The 21,303-nt window shown below is 35.5% G+C and overlaps 1 protein-coding gene across 1 annotated transcript in view; it reads left to right on the forward strand.

The window, feature by feature from the left end:
* Window positions 1–21,303, forward strand: part of PRKN (parkin RBR E3 ubiquitin protein ligase) — a 687,026-nt gene that overhangs the window by 329,959 nt on the left and 335,764 nt on the right. Inside the window, exon 6 of the mRNA XM_039718871.1 lies at window positions 8,081–8,196. Coding sequence (XP_039574805.1) covers window positions 8,081–8,196 — 116 coding nt within the window. The remainder of the gene's footprint in view (window positions 1–8,080; window positions 8,197–21,303) is intronic.

A 21,303-nucleotide genomic window follows, 5' to 3' on the forward strand; every position in this document is an offset into this window, starting at 1 on the left:
CAATAGTTTGTTACTATTTTCTATCCCTAAAAATGTCTCATGAAAATTATTTATGATGAGTTTTAGATGCATTTTCTATTTCTAAACCTTGGTTTTTAGTGACTTGGTCAGAACTGAAATGCTAAGTCTAGTAAAGATTCATGAGTACTATGAATATTTCCTGTCCCATAATCTTGCTGCACTCAAATACTTTCCATATCAAAGGCTTTCTGTTCAAATAATTATTATGCAACAAATTGTGTTTGATATACTCAACTGAACAAAAGGCATGGTGAATATGTTAAGTTCTGAGACCAAGAAGTGGAACTGTGTACTTTTAATGTTTTTCTTGTACGAACTTAGTTAAAGTCAATCAATAATTAAAAGGACATATTGTAAAAGATACTGACACTTCTTGCTCTAAAATGTGTCATTCAGTCACTTTGACACATTTAGATTGCAAGTGTTATAGTTTTAAAGAAGAGAAAGTCTGAAAAAACACAGGAGGATAGCATTTCTGTCCCTAAATGTTACTCATCTCAAAAATGTAATAATAATTTTAAAAGTTCACTCCCTCCATCCTTCACACACAGGCCAAAGTTGATGTTTTCACCGAGACCAAGTCTGAGCAAAGAGTTGACAAAAGATAGTCATCCTAAAGAGCTTTTATTATGAATAACAGATCTTCTTAGCCAGAGGCATTTTGAGAAGGGCAAAGGGGTTTGGTCAGAAAGACTATATTAGAGAGATGCTCATAATTCTTCTACATTTTTATGCCGCTTTGTTTCTTGCCAAATTAAACAAGTACATAGTACTTACAGACATTTAAATTTAATATATTGGCACTTTATTGCCTTTCTTTGCATCAGAAGATCCTTCAACTTATCTTTGAGGTCATTTAGTTACTGGCAGGATTTTAGCAAGGCTTATTATAGAATATTTGATCTCTCTTGGAATATCAGTTTTTCTCCTTACATCCCCTAAAGGTATTTATTTTGAAGTCCACACTTTTGAGTATGAATTGCCATCTCTGGCATGTTCAACAGGGATTCTGTGGAAAGTGGAAGGGATGGGAAAATTTCTGTAGAAATGTATATGAAGTATGCTCTTATTGGTGGCATGCTTGTCTTTTCATTCTTGCTGATTATTCTGATTCCATTCTGAATGTTCAGGTCTGAGATCAGGTATTGAGTTTTTCATGGAATTTTCTCTTTCTAGCAGGAAAAATTACTTTTGTTTGGAGTTTTTTTAATGGCAAAAAAATGCTGTCTGATTGCATTTTCTCTTTGTAGCAGGAAAAATTACTTTTACGTTTGGAGTTTTTTTAATGGCAAAAAAATGCTGTCTGATTGTAATGATTATGCTTTTTAGAGATTTGTACTATTTTTTGTGTATAAATGACTAAAGTGATCAGCATATTTAATAATTGCACTGAAGTATTCCTAAAATCTATGCTAAAGAACTTCAAATCCACTGTCCTTTAATAACCTTGAATACTTTTCTGTTAAATTTTAATAGAAAATTTGCAACTAATCACATGCATTATTATGCTGCTTGTAGTGATCAATTCATGTATTTCTTTTAACATTGAAACAGACTTCAGGACCTACCTGATTCTGTTTAAATGCTGATTTAATACTATGCATAAATCTTCTCCCTTTAAAATGAGTTAACTGTCTATTTGTCCTTAACCACTGAGCCATGAGAGCTGTATTTACCCCTTGTTTGCCTAGGAGGGGATCCATTTGGCTGTGCCCATGGGAAACTGCATTTTTCAGTTTAGGGAAGTCAGCTGCCTTTGGGAATAATATTTACATCAATGATATCATGATCAAGCATCAAGTTTAAGAATCACAGGAAATCCACAGAGAAAAGGTTTGATTTTGATTGGAATCTCAAGTAGGAGAAAATTGATCTTGAAAGGAGAGTATCTTAAAAGGAAATAGCACTGATGAGCAGAGCCTAAGGTTGACTTCTCATCTACAAGTATTATAACAATTCCAGATTAATTCCAACCATAGAGGAGACAGAATAATTTGCTTGTTTAAAATGCAGGTAGCTATAGGAATGCTTTTGTTTCATTTATGTAGTTTTTTACCAAAACCCAACTGTATTGCAAATATTTGATATTTGAGTAATCATTTTCTCCCTTTGATTTTAACAGCTGTTTAGGTCTCATAGCAAAGCCAAGACATGCAGTGTAGCAGTCACCAGTTAAATGGTACTAGGTGATGCTTACCACACTCAGTACCTGATTTGAGGTTCTTGGTAGTATTTGGTGAGGTGTGTGGGGGACTGCCACTATTTTGAGCAAGATACCTTCCAGTAAGCAGAGATAGTCAAAATACTGTTTGTTCATAGAAGAAGGTGGAGCAGTCTTGTGCATGTAATGCATTCAGGAGTCTATCACAAAGTTGTTTAGGACTTAAATCTTGAAGAATTGCTCTTTGGCTCTACAAGCTTCCTCATAGTAGTTAACCAGTGTAGTTTGATGTTTTTTAACTTACATATCATTAAAAGCAGTGCCTGTTTCATATGTGAACAGTGATGTTGTAGATGTGTTTGTTTGTCACGGGTATTTCTATGGCTTGGAAAACTATTGCCTGTAGTTCTTCTGGGATGTGGGAACCTGAAAATATCTCTGCACAGAGTTAAGCTCAGTCTTTCCTATAACTTCCCAGAAAAAAAAAATTGATTCCACAGCTGTTCTGAAGTGAGTCTCCTTCAATCTGTCACCAGATCCACCGAATATCTACTAAACTTTTCAGTTTCAAAAGCAGATGAATCATTACCACAGGGGTGTGCCACAATAGCACTGAAGTTTTCTCTCTTTCATAGGGATAATTAGGATGATATAGCTGAAATGGGATTCAAGTTTACTAATAATTTTAAAAAATGAAAACCACACTTTTAATGGCTATAAAACATCCATAAATGGCTTTGCCTATCAATCCTATATAAACATGTGTGGACAATTGAGGAGAAAAGTACCATAAGGCTCTCTTCTTCTTTTGTAGCTTATCAAGAACTGTGAATAAAAAAATCTGCCTGAGTTTCCTTAGTTTAGCCAACTTACACAGCACAGAATGAGAAGCAAGAGGAGGAATGTGGTTTTTTATGTGTTTATGTTGTGCACCAGCCAAGGTGCAGCCTATCTTAGTGGCATTTAGCCAAGACTAGTGGATTTTTTTCTGAAAGTAAACTGGACTTGAGAACATATATCAAAATTGTAAAGGTTCTTCTAGGCCTTCCCCTGGAGGTTTGTGTATGACTTTGATCTTACTTATATTGGTTACTTGACCGTATAGAAGACAGTTCAGTTATCATCAACAGTTAGGGGTGTGTAAACCCCTGGTTTGTTTGAAAAGACAGAGTTTACACAGACATACTTTTAATATAATATGAAAGAAGATTTGGGAGGGGTGAAAAATTTGAGCATTTTGTTCTTGAGTTTGATGAAAAGGAGCTAACATTGACCATGTATCTTTGAACCTTTTCTTACCTCATGCACTTCCTATGATGTTGTGTGACACAAAAGCAATAACGGGAGTGAGGAATATGACAGAGTGTGTAAGAGTGATGCCTGCTCCCTTCTCTGAATAACAATCTATCAGATACACTGCCAAAAGGAAGACATTTATAGTGTTAAATAGAATGTTCACAATTTCATGGGACCTATGCCTTCAGGCAAGAAAATGATCTAAGGGTATTCACTGCAGTAGAAGGTGACCATAAAACCGCTCACTTTTAGAACTAAGAAAAGCACTAAATTTTCTCTCTGTTTTTGCAGTAATTCCTTGACATCCTTCCTTATTGCTGAACAGCAATACTTAGTCATCAGAAAGTTTTTTGTACCTAAAAACATGTGCAGAAAGGAGGAATAATGTGACTTCTTCTATTTTAAAATATTTTAGGAGTAGTCACATACTAATGTAGACTGCATGAATTTTTGCTCATTCCTTCTGTGTTATTCTGTAAGGTTTGGGGACTTTTTTGATTTTTTTATTATGAAGTTGACATTATGAAAATACTGTCTCATCCAGCATAAGTTTAAAGACATTTTGATATCAACCTTAAAAAGTAACTACTGCTTGTATGAATTTTACTGTTTGAGGCTAATTTAGAATGTCAGTCTTTAACTGGCTGGGTCCTAGGTCTCTACGGCTGTTCAGAGATTAACATTGGAATAGAAATAATTTGGATTAAAAATGTGACAAATTTCCCTCCCTAGGCTTCCATACACTGGGTAAAAGACTAAAAGAATAGCTACATGCCTGGTGAAATGCAAAGCTGAAGGGTGAGAAGTGGCTGCACTCTTCTGTTTTATATTTTGCTTTCAGTTAAAAGAATAGGTACATGCCTGGTGAAATGAAAGCTGAAGGGTGAGAAGTGGCTGCACTCTTCTGTTTTATATTTTGCTTTCAGTAATTTCATTGCCAGAAGCAATTGAGAAGCAACTTGTGCTGATGGGTTATCTGTAGTGCCAAATTCATAGGTATATGCCCTGGCATAAAAAAAAATAAATATGTTAAGTCTCTATAAAATCTGGTAGATTGAACAAATAAATGCTTGTGGATTGTGTATTTATGCAATGTGCAAAACCAGGCAACATAAACTTTCATATGCAGCTGGAAACTTAATTGGTTTCGTGACTTTTAAAAGCTTTTAAACAGATGGAATGTGTGTTACTGCAGAAAAAAAGAAATATTAAAAAATCTGGAAATGAAGTCCACACTACTGGAGAACTTTCAGGCACTTGGAGCACACTGCATTTTTAGTTCCCAACTTTCCCTGTACTTCTGAACTCCCAGCACAGCATTGAGGCCTCAGATCTCCAGAGACAGACTATTGCATTGATGGTGTAGAACTGTGCTTTCTGTGGATTGATACTGCTTGATTTTCCAAGGGTATACTGCTAGTCTCAACATATCTGTTGTGAATAACTCTTTTATTCTTTAATCTTCAGGATTACTTCTGAAAAAATACTTGACATATAATCTTGTGGGATTTATTTTTCCTATATTTTTAATGAGCCCACTGTTCTGTTTGTATTTAATATTAAGATTTACTATTTCTTTTATTGCAGTTTAGTCAAGCAGGGAGTCTTTCAATGGATAGCTTTGGAAACTGGCAAGATTTTCTTTTGTTGTATTAAACAGTGTTTTCACGTTCCATAATGTTCTCAATTCAGCAACACTGAAGCACATCATAAGTTTAATTAGAGGGGTTTTCTTAAAGCAGTGTTTGGGCTGATAAATAGAAATATTGAGAAGTAATTTTCCTAATGATATAGCAGAAGTATTTTGGGACTGTAGCACAAGACTCTTGACTATTTTTCCCTTTCTGTCTGTCTTTTCCTGGAATAAGAATTGCACAGTTTTATTTATTTTCTTCATTAAGTATCTTTCATGACAAGAACCATCACGAGGTATTATCAAAAGCAATTAGAATCATGAAACAGATGCTCGTTAGGGACAAAAAGACATCTAAATCAATTTCAGTTGGTTCAGAGCTTAATGTATTTATTACTCTTTTTGTTTGTCATACAAATAAGTGTTTATTACCTTGGGTAAGTACTTTTATGAAAAAAATTTTTGTATGTTTTCTTGCCCATAGTTTACCTGTTCTGGAATTGTGATTTGTCAATATTCTCTTAGTTGTATGCAGGATGTGTACTAAAGCAAAGAAATATCTATCTTCTGCACTGAAATAAATCCTTCTTAACATTTAATTCAAAATAAATTCAAATTAAAGGGCAAAAAAACTTAAGCTCCAAAACCTATTAGCAAATAATGCAAAGATCAATGGATACATTTTTAAAGGTTGAAAATAAATAGAAGTTACAGATTGGTTAAGGTTATCATCTATTCCGGATGAATGTGTAGTTCCATTGACTCATTTGAAGCTGAAATGCTTCAAGTTAAGCTGATATTTAAAATTTGTGTGTATATCTGTGTCTTGAAAAAGAGCAAATACTTGGGAAGTCTGAAGTCTTGTATAAGGATGACTTTAAGCATATTTTCTTGTCTGAGACTACTTCCTTCCTTATGAAACAGGACACAAAGATTATTTAGCTGTATTGAAATGTATACTGGTGCTTCATTTCAAAAGACCTATGAACAATTACTTTAAAGAATAGGCTTGCCTTTAAACTGTGCTCTTGCCACATGCTTCTCTTGAACTGCTACTGAGACATGCATCAGACATTGTGCCCTTCACTTTCTGTGGGGCATGAATATATTGGTGCATCTGTTGCATAGATCAGCACTTCTGTGACAAACAGCAGTGACTAACCTAGGAGGAAGGTTACATTAAAACTTCTCATATCCCAGTTACCAGAATCCACCTTAGAGTGGCACGGTAATGCATAGCACTATATTTATCTAATGAAATGCACAATATGGCTAAATGGTCATCACCACTGAGAAAAAAAACACTAAATGACAGCTATTTTGCAGACAAAGAACTCCATACTGCAAGGCTGTAGGCATTGAGAAAGTAAGAGTCTGTCTGGACTGCTTTTAATATGGTATTGCAGGAAATCATGCAAAGTTCTAGAGAGGGAAAAGGGATTTTGTATTAAATCTGATTTTTTTCATTCTCATTCATCCTAACGTCCTCTTTTACTCATGTATTAGTGAGTGCTGCAATATGTGTCCACATTGTCTAGGGAGTGACATTAGCAAACACCTAGCATGTCTTTTCATGGCTTTTGGATTGTTCCTGATGCTGAGGCCTGGATGTGACTTTTTCACTCTAAAAAAGTTGACAGTAGCTGTATTTTTTTTTCCTTCATCCTGTCCCACCTTCAAGAGTCATTAGCAAGTGCTGCTGATTTTTTCCCTGACTTTTTTTTCTTCCCTTGCTCCAGTTTGTTTGGGCTTTTTTCCTTGAACTGGGAGTGACACTAGCAAACACCTAGCATGTCTTTTCATGGCTTTTGGATTGTTCCTGATGCTGAGGCCTGGATGTGACTTTTTCACTCTAAAAAAGTTGACAGTAGCTGTAATTTTTTTTTCCTTCATCCTGTCCCACCTTCAAGAGTCATTAGCAAGTGCTGCTGATTTTTTCCCTGACTTTTTTTTCTTCCCTTGCTCCAGTTTGTTTGGGCTTTTTTCCTTGTTTTCTTAGCATTTTTTACAGAGGCCAGGTCTCTTGAGAATAAACAGTGATGTTAGTATCTTGATGTCAACAATTGTCATTCTTTTATGCCTTCTTATCCTTGTTTCCAATGTTTTTACACCCTTAAGTTCCAATTCACCTTTCATTTATATATTGTTTTCATTACAAACCTCCACAATTTGTTATTGGAAAGAAGGTCTCATAGCAACAAAGAAATTACAAACTTTAATCTGTGGCTTCTATTACAAAGCATGTGTCTTCAGACTGCTTTTATTTATGTATGCTTAGAGTGATTTGGACACTTAGACCAATTTCTTGTAACAAAGTCTTATCAAAGATAAGATTTATATGTGCTTCATATGGCCTTCCCTAGGGTGCAGTGGAAAAGAGAAGAAATACACATTTGTGTGAAAAGCATTATGTTAATGAAGGCAGTCTAAGAGGCTAAAGTGACTTGACTGAAACACTGTACACTTGTATATGTAATATTGGCTACAAGAGAGGTAGAGCCTTCCTTTATTAAATGGTAAAATTGTGTCTTAAAGATATCCAAAATCAAAAAAGCAAGGCCAGACTTCACTATTTTAGAGCCAAAATTCTATGTTGTAGAGTTCAGAAAATGGTACTACCTGTAACAAGAAAAGATAGTGGCAATAATAATGCATATTGAAATTGGTTAGTATTTTGCCTTTGATTAGGGAAAATCAAGATGAAGTGCTTTGTGTTTTTTTATAATCCAGAAGATCATGGAATGTGTCACACTCATACCTTCTGTGCTAGGAAAGGTTCTAAACAAAATACACACCTAGACTGGTATTTTTGCAAGGGATGCCTTGTAAACCTTTCCTAATGACTGTCCTCCTTTGCTGTTGGCAGTGGTGATTTGTCTGTTCTCTCAAATGTCAGTTAAGCAAAGATAAAGGAAGGACCTGAGCAGCAGGTATGTAATCTTCTCTTTATCTCTCCTTCAATATTTCAGGAGTTTTACTTTAAATGTGGAGCACACCCAACTGCTGACAGTGAAACATCTGTGGCTTTGAACCTGGTTACAACAAACAGCCGCTGTATCACATGTATAACATGCACAGATATTAGGTAAGTACAACAAAAATTGTCAGAGATGTACAGTCTCAGTGCTTTAGAGTACTTATCACTTCCGAAGAGCCGCTTTTTCTTTGTTCATTTTCCTTTTTAAAGGCTGGGGTTTTGTTTTTTTTCCCTGGTAGCATGGTGAAAAATGGGTCATATTTTCAGGTGTGTTATTTGTTTAGCTGGTAAAATTGTAGTTTCTATTTTTGCACCTTAGTCACGTTGCAAGTAGAAATCTGACTGCTTTAGTTCTAACTAAAACCTTGGAAGTTCAAGATAGTGGCATAAGTGTGTAGATATTTTCTGCTAATACGTATTCAAGAGCCTGGGAAAGAGCTGGATTTTTGAGGGGGACATGCTGCTCCTAAAGAAATTAACTTCTTGGTGGTTGTTCTATAAATCAAACTGAAATGCATCTGTTCTCATGTTTGTGTTTATTGTAGTTTGAAATACTGTAATCCATCTTTGCATGTGGTATTTGAGCACATACTTTCAAGAATATCAATTACTTGAAAATGCATGGATTAAAAACCAATTGCCCGAAAAAGACAGCCACCATGGTAGTGAAGAATTACCTGAAACACATTTATCTACTGATTAGGAGATATTTTATATGAAAGTGTAAAGAGAATTGTGGAATGGTCGTTGTAGGTCAGAAGGGAGAAATGGGAAAGGACACTTGAACTCTTACTGATTCATATGGTGTGTGTCTTCTGGAAAGAGCTGGTTGTGGAAGCATCCTTTGTAGTGTATTTACAGAGCTGGCTCTTAGGTACAGATTAAACAAAGACCAAATGGCGGTCTCTGTCAAACTTGTATGTCAGCATTTTGCAGCAAGGGTGCATACTCAGGTACACAAAAGTGGCTGGTTCTCCTGTCCCATCTAAAATTCCCTGGGCAAGAGAATGGTTTGGCTTCCTGAACTGCAGACCCCTAGTGCACGTCTGTACTGTTAAATGCAAGAGGGCCAAAGGCTGATCCACATTCCCAAGCCAGACGGAAATGCCTGGCAGAGGTCCTGCACAGAGCTGTGTCACCTGGTGCTTCATCATCACCAGCTTGGGTTGGTTGTGGAGCTGAGATCCAACCATTGCAGATCTGCAGTGAAAGTGCACTTTTTATCCTAGCAGTAAGAGGGAATGGAACAGGGTCATTCATGTTCCCATATTTCCTGTGTGGGGCCCAGGAAGTTTTCAGAAGGGCTCACTGAAGAGCAACAACTGGGTAAAACTTGCTGAATAGCTGAGCATTTTGGGATAAACAGTACCTATCTCTGGGACCTGTTCTCAAGAACTCTAAGTATTTCTAGACTGCAGGAAAAGTTGTCTGTTCCTGAGAATTTACTGTGTTTTTGTTAAGTTCTCATTTAACAAAAAAAACCACAACAGGCATCCGGAAAAAATCCAACTCAAACTAAATCAAACAAATAATAAACTAAGAGAACATAAGGGAAAATAATAGTCTAAAATCCCCTTTCTGTGTAACATTAAAAGAAGAAAACTGTAAGAAATTTGTTCTGTCTCATCGTGTCAAAATACTGATACACCTTTCTATGATAACTAAATTTTTGAGAATGTAGCCATACATGAAATTCTGATTATCTTTCAGAATTTAGATTCTTTTTAAGACATAAAAGCCTCCCATACACTTTTGTGTAATACTAGACATTTGTAGGTGATACCAAAATGCAAGATACTATTTTACTGTTTTAATTTTTGTATGGCAAATCCTGCAAGTTGTTAAAATAGAATTTCACACGTATCTTTGGATGGATGAAATAATTTTCCAATTGAGGCTGTGCAAGAAATTGGTTTTGTTTCTGATTTTGTCTTTTACCTGTTTTAAGGAGGGTCAAATGTAAATTTTGACTATTGGAAAGAGCAAGATCATACAATGAAAACATTTATCACTTATGAAAAGGTCCTTGTAAATTCTTGGGCTACTTAAAAAAACTTCACTCAGGTTTTTTGTTTGTTTTCTTTTTTAACTTTCTAATTCCTTTCTCTAACCTAACATTCTTGCAATATTTGTATGCAATTCCAAGAAATTGCATAAATAGCCATAATCTTTTTACTTCAGTTAAATATTTAAGTGATTGTACTGGGAATTACTTGCTAATACGCTTATGCAGTTGAAAAATGGCATTTAGGGTGCTCTGCAGTTTAGAGTATTTTGTGAAACTTACCTTCATCCTTCTGCAGCATTCATGTGAAAAAGAGGATTAACTGTATTCGGTACATTAGCTATTACTTTCTGTCAGCTTCACTATAGTAAAATAAGAAATTCGGGTCTGTTCTTCAAAGTAGATTTTTCTTCCTTTTTTTTTCTGGAAAACAAAACCCCAAACCAACAGCAAGACACCAAGCAGGAAAAGATGACAACGAGGTGCTATTTGCATTTTTCTTAAGTGTTTTTGTTTGCAACAACCTACACAGTATCTCTAGGTGTTTCCATTGATTTTTCATTGTCAGTCCACCACAGACAGAGTAATTAAGTTCCAAGATTCTTGGCACAGCATTTGTATGGTTTCAGCAAGTTTAGCAAGGCTTATAAAAATCTTCCATAAAGCAGTAGTGTACTCTGCTATATAGAAGAAATACAAAGTGGAGTACAGTGATGATCTATTGCCAGTTTTTATTCTTAAGTTTACATTAGATACACTTAGTTTGCCTTAGGTTTATATTTTATATAAATATTTTCATGGAAGTCTGACCACTGGAGTGAAATAGTTGAAAGCCAAACACCCTTGTCGGGCTATGCTAAATCCATAGGCAGAATTCCATGTAGTGTAATGCCTTCCAATGTATTCTGCTTATCTACAGCAGAGTTAGTGTGAATTGGCAGCCTTTATGCATTTTATTTCTGCAGCATTCAAGGTGATGGGTTGCTATTCTATGTCTTTGAAGAAGCTTTAATAGGTTGAGCAAATGGCTGGAAGTTGAAACAAATACTAAAGCAGTGCAATCCTCAAGGGAAGAGCTGCTTTTGTCAACTGTTTCCAGTAGAAATAACATCAAAAGGGGTTAGGAGTACCCCAGGGTACCCATAAATCAGGCTCAGGAATAACAGCAGTTTTAAGCAGTGTAAAAATAAAATGTGTAGAACAGAAATGCCTCACGTCATCTTTCAAGAACTCGGTAGGGCACAATTCCTAAAGGCATCATTATTTTTAGCTTTCAGCAGATACAGATAAATGTAAAAGATATATAGGACATACTGTCACTTAACAGGTAGAAAGAATTCTCCAGAAGGAGAACTATTTGGTGTTGTGTTATCAGATTATTTTTTTTTCTAATCTAATAAATCCCTGCTTCGTAGTCTTGAACAAAGAAATATTTTGCTTTGTTTAAACAATGGAATCTTTAATATGATTTTCTGCTCTTTGGGCTTCTAATACTGGAGTTGGGAGTGAGAACTTCTGCTAGTGGTGATAGTAGTGCATAGGCTAGTTACACTTCAAGGATAACTGTGGTGTAATGTCTTCGTCATAGTTATTTTCAGGCACATCAATTTGGACTGTGATCACATTAAATTCCATGGGCAGGAGAGTAATGGAGAAGGTCAGTACTGAGAGGGGAAAAAAAGTGAATGTGCTATAGGAAATGCTGTTGGAAATTCAGTGGGCAGCTCTCTTCTTCAGACAATAAAGAATGAATGGCTGCATGTTGTTGGGAATATCAGTGTGTTAATCTGGTTTGCGTGGAGTTACTTTAGGCCTCCTAAACTTCTTATTAGCTCTTAATCAGCCATCTCTTTCAGTCTTTTTTTTTCAAAGTTAAAATTCAAGTTAGAAATGTTTTCCCTCCAGCAGCAGCTTGTGACATTTTCCTATCACTCCAGCTTGCTCATTTCCTCTACAATAGAGTCAGAATTCAGACAGATGGGGATGTTTTGTTGTTTTGGTTGTGTTGGTTTTTTTTTTAATGGTAGTGTATTCCTAAATTCTTAAGGGATAAATAATTTGCTTCTCAATAAATACATATGTAAATGATTTTCTCTTGTGGCTTTTACCTGTGGGTTTTGTATGCCAAAAGAAGACCATCTCCCCAAGTTTATTATAGGGATTGGGGATTTTCTTATTTCCTATTTTGGATTTTCATCTTCATGATGTTATAGTTGATATAGGTGTGCCATGTTCCTTATTGTCCTACATTTTATACTGTTTTGTGCATTAATGTTGTACGTTTCTTTGAAGTAAAATATTGGTTAAATTACAATTTAAATATTGTTTAGAGTCACCTGAAATACTTTGCTGTGTCTTTCTTTCCTCATGTAAAAGATATACGGTATTAATGCAGGTCTCCAAAAATAAAAGCAGAAAGAGTATCAGAGTAGGAATATGGCAGTGACTATGACAAGAAGTAGATGAGGTAGCAGGTCAGCCATGGTATTCAAAACTTTTATATTACAAATAATTCCAGGATCTTTAGTTGATTATTTGAATCCAATGCCACAGCTGAAGAGACAATTTGCAAAATCCAGCTTTTGACAGAGATCCACCAATTAGCTCAATTGATTAGAGTGTGGTGCCAATGCCAGTGTTGTGGCTTTGATCCCTGTATGGGCCATTCACATAAAAGTTTGACTTAGTGATTCTTGTCAGTCTCTTTTGACTCAGAATGTTCTGAGATTTGTTTGAGAACTGTTAACATTTTCTTAGTGAAGAAGCTGTAGTGCAAGTTTCATTCAGCTCAATTTTGCTGTTATTTGGGGAGAGTTTTACCAGGGACGTTCTGTTGTTTCCAAGATGAAAATGCAGACCATGCCCATTAAAAGACATTACCTATGGGATGTTCTCAGAAGACTAAATAGCACCTTATTCTAGACTTATAACTACTATTTCTCTTTGCTTCTGGGACATAGGATCCTAAATTTACCCTTTTGGGCCATTGTAATCCAAGTTATTAAATCTATATTTAGCTATTCTTTTTTGAAGTACTTTTTCCCTCTCTGTGACTCATCTTGATAAAGTGGTCTCTGCTCCAAATCTCTTTTAAATTCTGTTGTCTTAATATACCTTGAGTAGTTCAAAGAGGAGTGGAAAAAGATTGTGCTAAGAATTAAATCTACTTTGTCTAAGCACTATGACCATCAGGGACAATGTCTACTGCTTTATTCCCTAATGTTCCTTAAATTAATGAGATTTCTTAAGAATCACTTATTTAAAGCAGGAAATTAGATATAAAACTAAGAACTGTTACTAATTGATTTAGAGCTTTGAGCTTTTTTTTTCTTTTTCCCAGTAAGGTAACTTATAGAATACTCTTGTTACATCTGTAATATTTGAGTTCTGATACAAGCAAAACCATGCAGAGAAAACCTTTTGCTGAGAATTTGGATGATTTTTTGAAATGTGAACCAAGTCTGATAATGCCAGTAAGTGACCTTCATTTCCTCTGAAGGTGCACACTGTGGATTTCGGACTCAAAGACTTGTACCATGAGCTACTGGAAGATGTGCCTTGTGCATGAAATTCAGTTGCCTTAATCTTTCTCTTGAATGATAATCACTAGAACACTGCAGCCCCCTATGGCAATGGCAGGACAGCAGTGCAGTTCTTACTGCTCTGCCGCTGAATCTGTTAAGTTCTGCCCTGCAGCTGCATCTCAGTGAGACAGCTTCTGGCTTCAACACATCTGGGAGCAGAAGAGTGCATTGGCACAGCTATTGCTCTCTCACATGGCACTTATCCTTTGCCAGCAGGGGATAAGGGATGAGTATTTTATACAGCCTCATTCGTGTCTTATGCTGGACATAAAGCAGGAATTTCTCTTCATCTGGGAGAATAAAGCCTGCCTGCCTTTCCTTCTTTATGAGGCTGAGGCTTTTTTCCTATGTCATTCCTTTGCTTGGCATATATGTTAGTGTACAGTTGACAGAAAGGACAAATGGAAAGGAATACCTGCTGATTTTTTTTTTTTAAATTTGCTTCCATGTTTATGAACATAAATATAATGGTGTGTGGTATGTCTGAGTGTTTGAAACAGCCATGACTGAGGATTTTTATGTTACAAGTGAAGTTCATTTCTGAGAATTTATTTCAATAATGTGCATCTCCTGATACACCTGGGATAAAATAAATGTCATGAATTTCATTTTGCATTTGACATTTCACCTAAAGCCTGCAGATTTTAGAATATTAGCAACAGGGTCTATATTGTATCGTGCATGTTCTCTACCATTCTAATTTGTGGTTACTACTACAGTGAGCTGTTTATGTAGCTCACTGTGAGCTCAACAGTGAGCTGTTTGCTTCACTTACGTATTTCATTTGTTTAACTCATGACTAACATTAGTCAGAGATGTGTAATATATCCAAGGTTTCATGAACCTCATTCCAAAATATTCTTAAGAAACCTGAGGATGAATACTTGCATATAACCAATGAAAAATGATAGCTAATGAATGTAATTCTGTTCAAGTATTATACATTTAAATGTTATAGTTAAATTTTATTTGCAATGTCCAAGAAGAGCAGAGTAACAAATGTTTTTAAAACCTTGTTCAGAGAGAGTTTTTTGAAACTTGCAAGCCCATAGTGTGCCTTTTCTCCCATAGATGTTTGCAGGTTCAGGTGTCTGGGACTTTCTTTTCTTTCTTTTTAAAATGAATTCCTTAACATGAAAGACAAAGCATTTTTATCTCTGGTTAGTTTTGCTTCAGGCAAGGTTACTAATAGCTGAATATTTTTACTATCTGATAGTGGCATAGTGACCTATGAGAATTGGTATTGGAGGTCACAATCCAGCTGTCTTTGGAGACACATCTATATTGCAAAGGCACCATCACAAGAAATACTAATTAGCAAGCCTCATCCTTTCAGCAGAGACGTGAGGTCTGAAGGAACAAGGTGAACAGATTGAAGAGATGTTCCTTCCAGGCCTCAGCTGGGGCACTGGTGGAATGGTTTGGGGAGGAAATTGGCTGTTTCTCTCTGCTGAGCAGCCAGGGGTTTGGCATCTTGCACTTTAGTAAGAGGAAGGAATGGAAATAGTTTGTGAAGGATGTGGTTGGCTTTTACAACATAAGAAAACAAGAGTGAAAATACCCAAGAAAGAATGAAGCTGCCCAGCAGCAAAAAACCTAAATATGCACGCAACAGAATAATTTCATTTGCAGGAACTTAGGAAAAATTGAAAATAGCGGTGTTGGGCAAATGTACCAGGACATAATTTCTGAAATCAAATAAGTGAAGGACTATTCATAAGACAGGGAACCTGTCATAATATGTAGAGAACTTTGTGAAATGTTACTTGATACTTCATAGAGTCACTTAAGGATCCTATGTGGAACACTGTCTGCTGTCCTGGGTAGTGTCTTGGAGTGCTATTCAGTTCCTCAGTCAAATAGCTCAATAGAAATTGTTATCAGATTTCAAAAATGCATAATTCAGATAAACATTTTGATGGAATTTGATAGCAAGTGTTTACACACAGTTTTCATTTGATGTCTGGGGCAAGCTACTAGTCTCAAATTCTATAACTATATTTTTGATGTGTAACCCATTCAGGGGCTTTATTTTTGTTTATTGTGTGTAATTACACAACAAAACCACATTTTTATATTGTTACAAACTCCTGTGCTGAGACTTGTACTTTCACTTGACATGTTTGTTTTAGTTTATGTTAAAATAATTCCATATCATTGTACATTGAAATGCAGTAAGCAGGATGAAAACAAGTGCATTTTTCCATCAAAAGTGTTTGAGGTATTTTTTTATATTTCTCCAATTATGCTGACATAACTTTCTCTTGCTGAGGGACTTAGACTTGCAGCTGATCTCTGAAGATCAGCTGTGAGTGTGGTTGGACCTGTGCCTGAAAGAGTTCAGTGGTACTGAAGAGTAAAATAGTAGAGAAAATGCGTTGTTGAATAGCAAGGTAGGGAAAAAATTATACCTACTCTACTGAATACTACTCTATTCTACTGAATGAGATAGCATAAAGTATGGGTACAAAATTTTGGGAAAACTAGGGAGAGATTGAGGAACATGTTGGAGAAATATGTTCATTTGTGTACATATAACAAATAGGGACGCCTACTGCTCTATTTCTCTCTAAACCATGGTGTAGAATGAATTGTCATAGCAGTGTACTGACTGACAAGAGTATAAGGAAAATATTTCACACATTTTCTGCTGACAGTCTGCACTGAGCATGCAAAGCTCTTGGTACATTACAGTCTTGATGGAACTGTAATGGAATTTAATAATTAGAATTACTTTTTTAGTTTTTACTTAGCAGCTCATGATCATTGATAGCTCTCTTTCCTCTTGTTAATTCTTTGGATGTTGTTCATGGTTGCTTCTGAAGACAAAACAGTTTCTGAAGGCAGTCTTAGAAAGAGTCTGTTTTCTTTTGTTCTATAAGAGAAACCAGTAGGGATCTAAATATTTTATATCTTCAGGGGAATTCCTTCTTCCTCCTGATGAATGTATTTGTATAAAACTTCATTCAGTAAACTTAATTATATGTTTACTTTAAAACATAGCAATTTTGGAATAGTAAATGATTGCAATAATTGGTTTATAATGATAAAAAAATAGTTTAAAAAATGTGTGTAAATTGTGCTGTGATGCACTAAGTCCTTTATCAACTAAGTTACCAGCACAATTAAAGTTTATTTATGAATGGAAAATCCAGGGCGTGTTTCAGGTGGAGCATAGAAAGTAAATTCAGTCCCATAGTGGAAAATAGACAAAAGTTAAGTGAAATTGTTAATACATAATTGTTATGAACTTGCTACAAAAAGATTCTGATTTGCAGTGTGGTTTGAAAATGACAAGAAATATATCATAATCAAAGTCAATCAAAATCTGTTACATTCTGTCAATATCTGTGACATAGTAAGAGGCCTGTGTGCAGACATTTGAAAATGGTTGAAAATGTGCACAGTTAAGGGAATAATAATTTTCCCAGTACAAGTTTGTAAATGTAATGATAATGCACTGGCATGTCAATGTCAATACTACTAGAAAAATTACACAACAAAACCACATTTTTATATTGTTACAAACTCCTGTGCTGAGACTTGTACTTTCACTTGACATGTTTGTTTTAGTTTATGTTAAAATAATTCCATATCATTGTACATTGAAATGCAGTAAGCAGGATGAAAACAAGTGCATTTTTCCATCAAAAGTGTTTGAGGTATTTTTTTATATTTCTCCAATTATGCTGACATAACTTTCTCTTGCTGAGGGACTTAGACTTGCAGCTGATCTCTGAAGATCAGCTGTGAGTGTGGTTGGACCTGTGCCTGAAAGAGTTCAGTGGTACTGAAGAGTAAAATAGTAGAGAAAATGTGTTGTTGAATAGCAAGGTAGGGAAAAAATTATACCTACTCTACTGAATACTACTCTATTCTACTGAATGAGATAGCATAAAGTGTTCCTTTTCTGTGCAGAGGTTTCAGAAGTTTTCTACCACAGCAAGCTTTTACAAAACCCTCCTCTGAGTCACTGTCTGTTTTGCTTTCCTTTAAGGCTATGTTCTCCTACATGTTTACTAATTAAAATGGAATTTTGATTAATATTTCATACATATTTATATATAATACATATGTGTGTGTACATATATACATTCTTATGTATATGTGCTTGTTTCTTTCTTTGTCTTCCTTCTCTACAAGCAATCTTCAGTTATTTGAAGTGCATTGCTTTTATGAATGTTTCCCCCCCCCCATGCTATTCTTATTTCGCTTTACACAGGAGACAAATCTGCCCATATTTCTGGTGAAGGTAGAAGCCAGACAGTGCTCCTTTGGCATGCAAATTCCATCTGCATTTTACAAATTATTCTTTCTGTTTTGTTTGAAGCAACAAAGAGAACAGTCATACCACTTCCCATAAGGTATGTTCTCTGTAACCACTAAGGGCAGTGTCAGCCAAACAGCTGCCAAGAAAACCAGGACCAGCCTAGTGATGTGCACAGTGCAGGAAAGATGACTGCACTCAGATGTCACCTCTATGAATCTGTCCAACCTCTTTGGAACCAGGCTGACAATGCTGATGTCAATCTCGAACTGCGCTCATGAGCAAGACTATGCCTTTGCTCCCTATGGATTCTCTAACCTTGCTGGAGTTTATTGGATTTCCTGACAAAAGAAGTTATATTTATTCACTTTTGCTATATGTGCCTCAAAAGGTGTCAGAGCATGTCCTGAACAGAAAGCAGGTGGTGAGAGTGATGCTGCAATATGGTTCAGTCTGGTTATATAAAATAGAAAACAGCTTCACAAAGTCATTTATTCAGTTCAATGCATTTGTAATTTAATTTTGTTTTTAAAGTAAAATACCAAAACAGAAGAGAGCATTTTAAAAATCCTCATCACTGATATTTTGAGCAATACATCTTTTTCTCTTTTGTCCTTCAAATAGATCCATAATTTCAGGCAAAATAGTCATTATTGTTTTGTGAGAACAAAATTACGCATGTATCTGCTAAATTCACTTTAATTAAAAAGACATTTCTTTCACCTTGACCCTTCAGACTTTGATTATGCAAACAATTTTGTGGGTTTGAGTATTTATTTATGATATAAGTGTTTGCAGGTTAAGACTTATGTGCTGCATAACTGCAGATCATTTTCACATAAATAGAACTCTGACTTTTCCAGAAATAAGTACTTTCTACAGATGCACAGCCTGTCCCTCTTGCATTCAGCTGTGACCTTGAAAACTGATTAACAAAATTGTACTCTAAGGGATGCAAGGCTTCACATAAAGCAAGTGAAGCATGTACAGGCCCTTGAGGGGTGCTTAGAGTATCTCATAGACTCTAATGGTAATTCCTTTCTCTTTTAAAGCTATTAGGTGATTCTGGCTTGAGGCAATCCGTAGTACTTTTCTCTTTATTTAATTTTTGTGCCACAGATTTTATGTATTATCTTATTACAACCCCTGTCTCATGTTTTAAAGACAAAGTGTGTCTTTGTCTGGTATCTGTATGTATGTCTGGTGTCTATATGTCTAAGTGTCTTCTTCAGCCACTCAGATATTTGGGTTGTATTGTTGATAAACTTTGGCACAGTAAGAAGATGAAAGGATAAGTAGAGTTATGATTGTCAAAACCTGAAAACAAAGTGGTGCTTGTGAAAAGCATGTAGAGTGCCCTGCATTTAAGACCTCATCTCCTTCAACAGTAAGAAGGATTATTTGAAAATATGCCATTTTCTGTGTTCCAGAAGGTAGTACATTTATTGTTATTTAGTACCATTGGCAAGCTTTGAAAACCTGACTTCAAAACATAATTTATTCATTAACTAAAGACTTGTAGATCATTGTACTTTTGACTTTCTCCCTCTCTACGATTTTGCTTGAATTATGTTTTGGTTAATGAAACACAACCTTCTCGAAGTCAGGATTGAGAAATAAAATAAAATTCAAAGCATCCTACACGTCCCTCTCAATCTTGCTGCCAAGTTTTGTCTTTAAAATCAATTTTATATTACATGAACAGTGATATAAGGCATTGTTTTAATAAGTAATTAACTAGTAGAAGGCATTAAAAGAATTTTTGTTAGTGATAAAATAGAAAACAGAAGGCAAGACTGAATAGTAGCTAGTCTTATACATCTGTAATGTGCCAAGGTAGAGAAGTATAAAATGTATCATTCCCTGCACGCCTGCTTTTTGTGTTCCTTGTTAAAAATCTGGTACCAAAAGTGGAGACAGATTTGTTGTGTTTTTAGCCTCTCAAGGTTAAGGTATTCCAGTTTCTGAAGCTAGAAAGAATCGGGACAATATACAGATGTTAGTTGGCCACTTGGCACTTCTGCTCTGGTTGTAGTGCATTTCCCTATCCGGACAAAGAAATTTAATCTCCTGAGAATTTTTATTTTTCTTCTCTGATATCTTTCATTTAATATAATGTGCTGTTTATAATAGCAAGGAACAAAATCTTTCTGTAGAGGTGTCCTTACTGTGTTGTTCGGGTCACTATGGTGGTTTGAGTTCTGCAGAACATTTGGAACTAAACTGTGACCTCGCATCAGTAAAATTAAACCTGTGCTTGCTGCATCTGAGTAATCCCATCAAAACCAACAGGGTATAAATGCAGGTGTATGTGCTTTGCTTGGTCTGAGCCTAGACTCATCCAGTCTAATCATCCTGCACTTTTTGAGTGATATCCTCACATCCAAGAGGTAACCATGGAATATCTTTAATGAGTCTCTCAGTGTGACATAGGACTTATAATGCTTTTTGTCGCAGGAAGTAGAGGGAATATTCAGAGGGGTTTGTTTTTCTTCTTTTGAGAATAAGACAGTTCTGGAAATGTCTGCTGTCATGAGAATGAATTTCACTGGAAAGAGCTCGTCTCAACCCTTTGCTGTCTTTTCTGATTATCTGAGCTAATCTGTATGCATATGAAAAATGTGTTTTGTATGATTTATCTTCCACTTTTCTGGGTGTCCTGGTGCCTTGTAATGACCCTGTTTTCAGAGAGATATTTATGGTTTTGATCATACTGTCTCAGAGGTTCCTGTTTTCTAGAAAATACATTATCCATATTTTCGGTTCAGATGGTATTTATCTAAGGGTTAAAGCATTAACACTAGCACTAAAGCATGTTAGAAATGTTTCTGGTGAAAGTGATTATTTTTCTTAGCATGTTGAACAATATTCTTGGCCTTTCAAAATATGTTATAGAAAAGTGAGCATTCCTTTGGATTCTAGTTGCTGATCAAGAAATAGGATACTATTACTGTGTTCATGTTCCTTTCCTTTTTTTGAGTTTGTTTGCTCTTTTCCAAATGTATGAATATGTTATTTCTTCTTTTTCTACAAGGTTCATAAGATTGTATTAAGCTCCTAAGGAAGTCAGGAGAATATTCTTTGAACTCTTTTCTTTCCTTGTCTCTTTCCTTCTCCCTGCTGTGTTTAATAGATTCTGCAAAGAATATTTTTTTTTTTAAGTCAAAGGAAAAAAAAGAAAGGATGACGAAAAACAGAATGAAGGCTTTACATTAGATCTGCCAAGAATGTTCAAGAGGTCATTTTTTATACTGGCAAGCATCTTTACTTCTTTTTTTTATTTTAAAAGAAGATTGTTTTCTAATTGTTTTATACAAGCAGCATACAGTCATGTAGTTGAATTTTACTATAAGAAGATT

The sequence above is a fragment of the Passer montanus genome, unplaced genomic scaffold (genome assembly GCF_014805655.1).
Source record: "Passer montanus isolate IOZ18808 unplaced genomic scaffold, ASM1480565v1 scaffold40, whole genome shotgun sequence".
Lineage (NCBI taxonomy): Eukaryota > Metazoa > Chordata > Aves > Passeriformes > Passeridae > Passer > Passer montanus.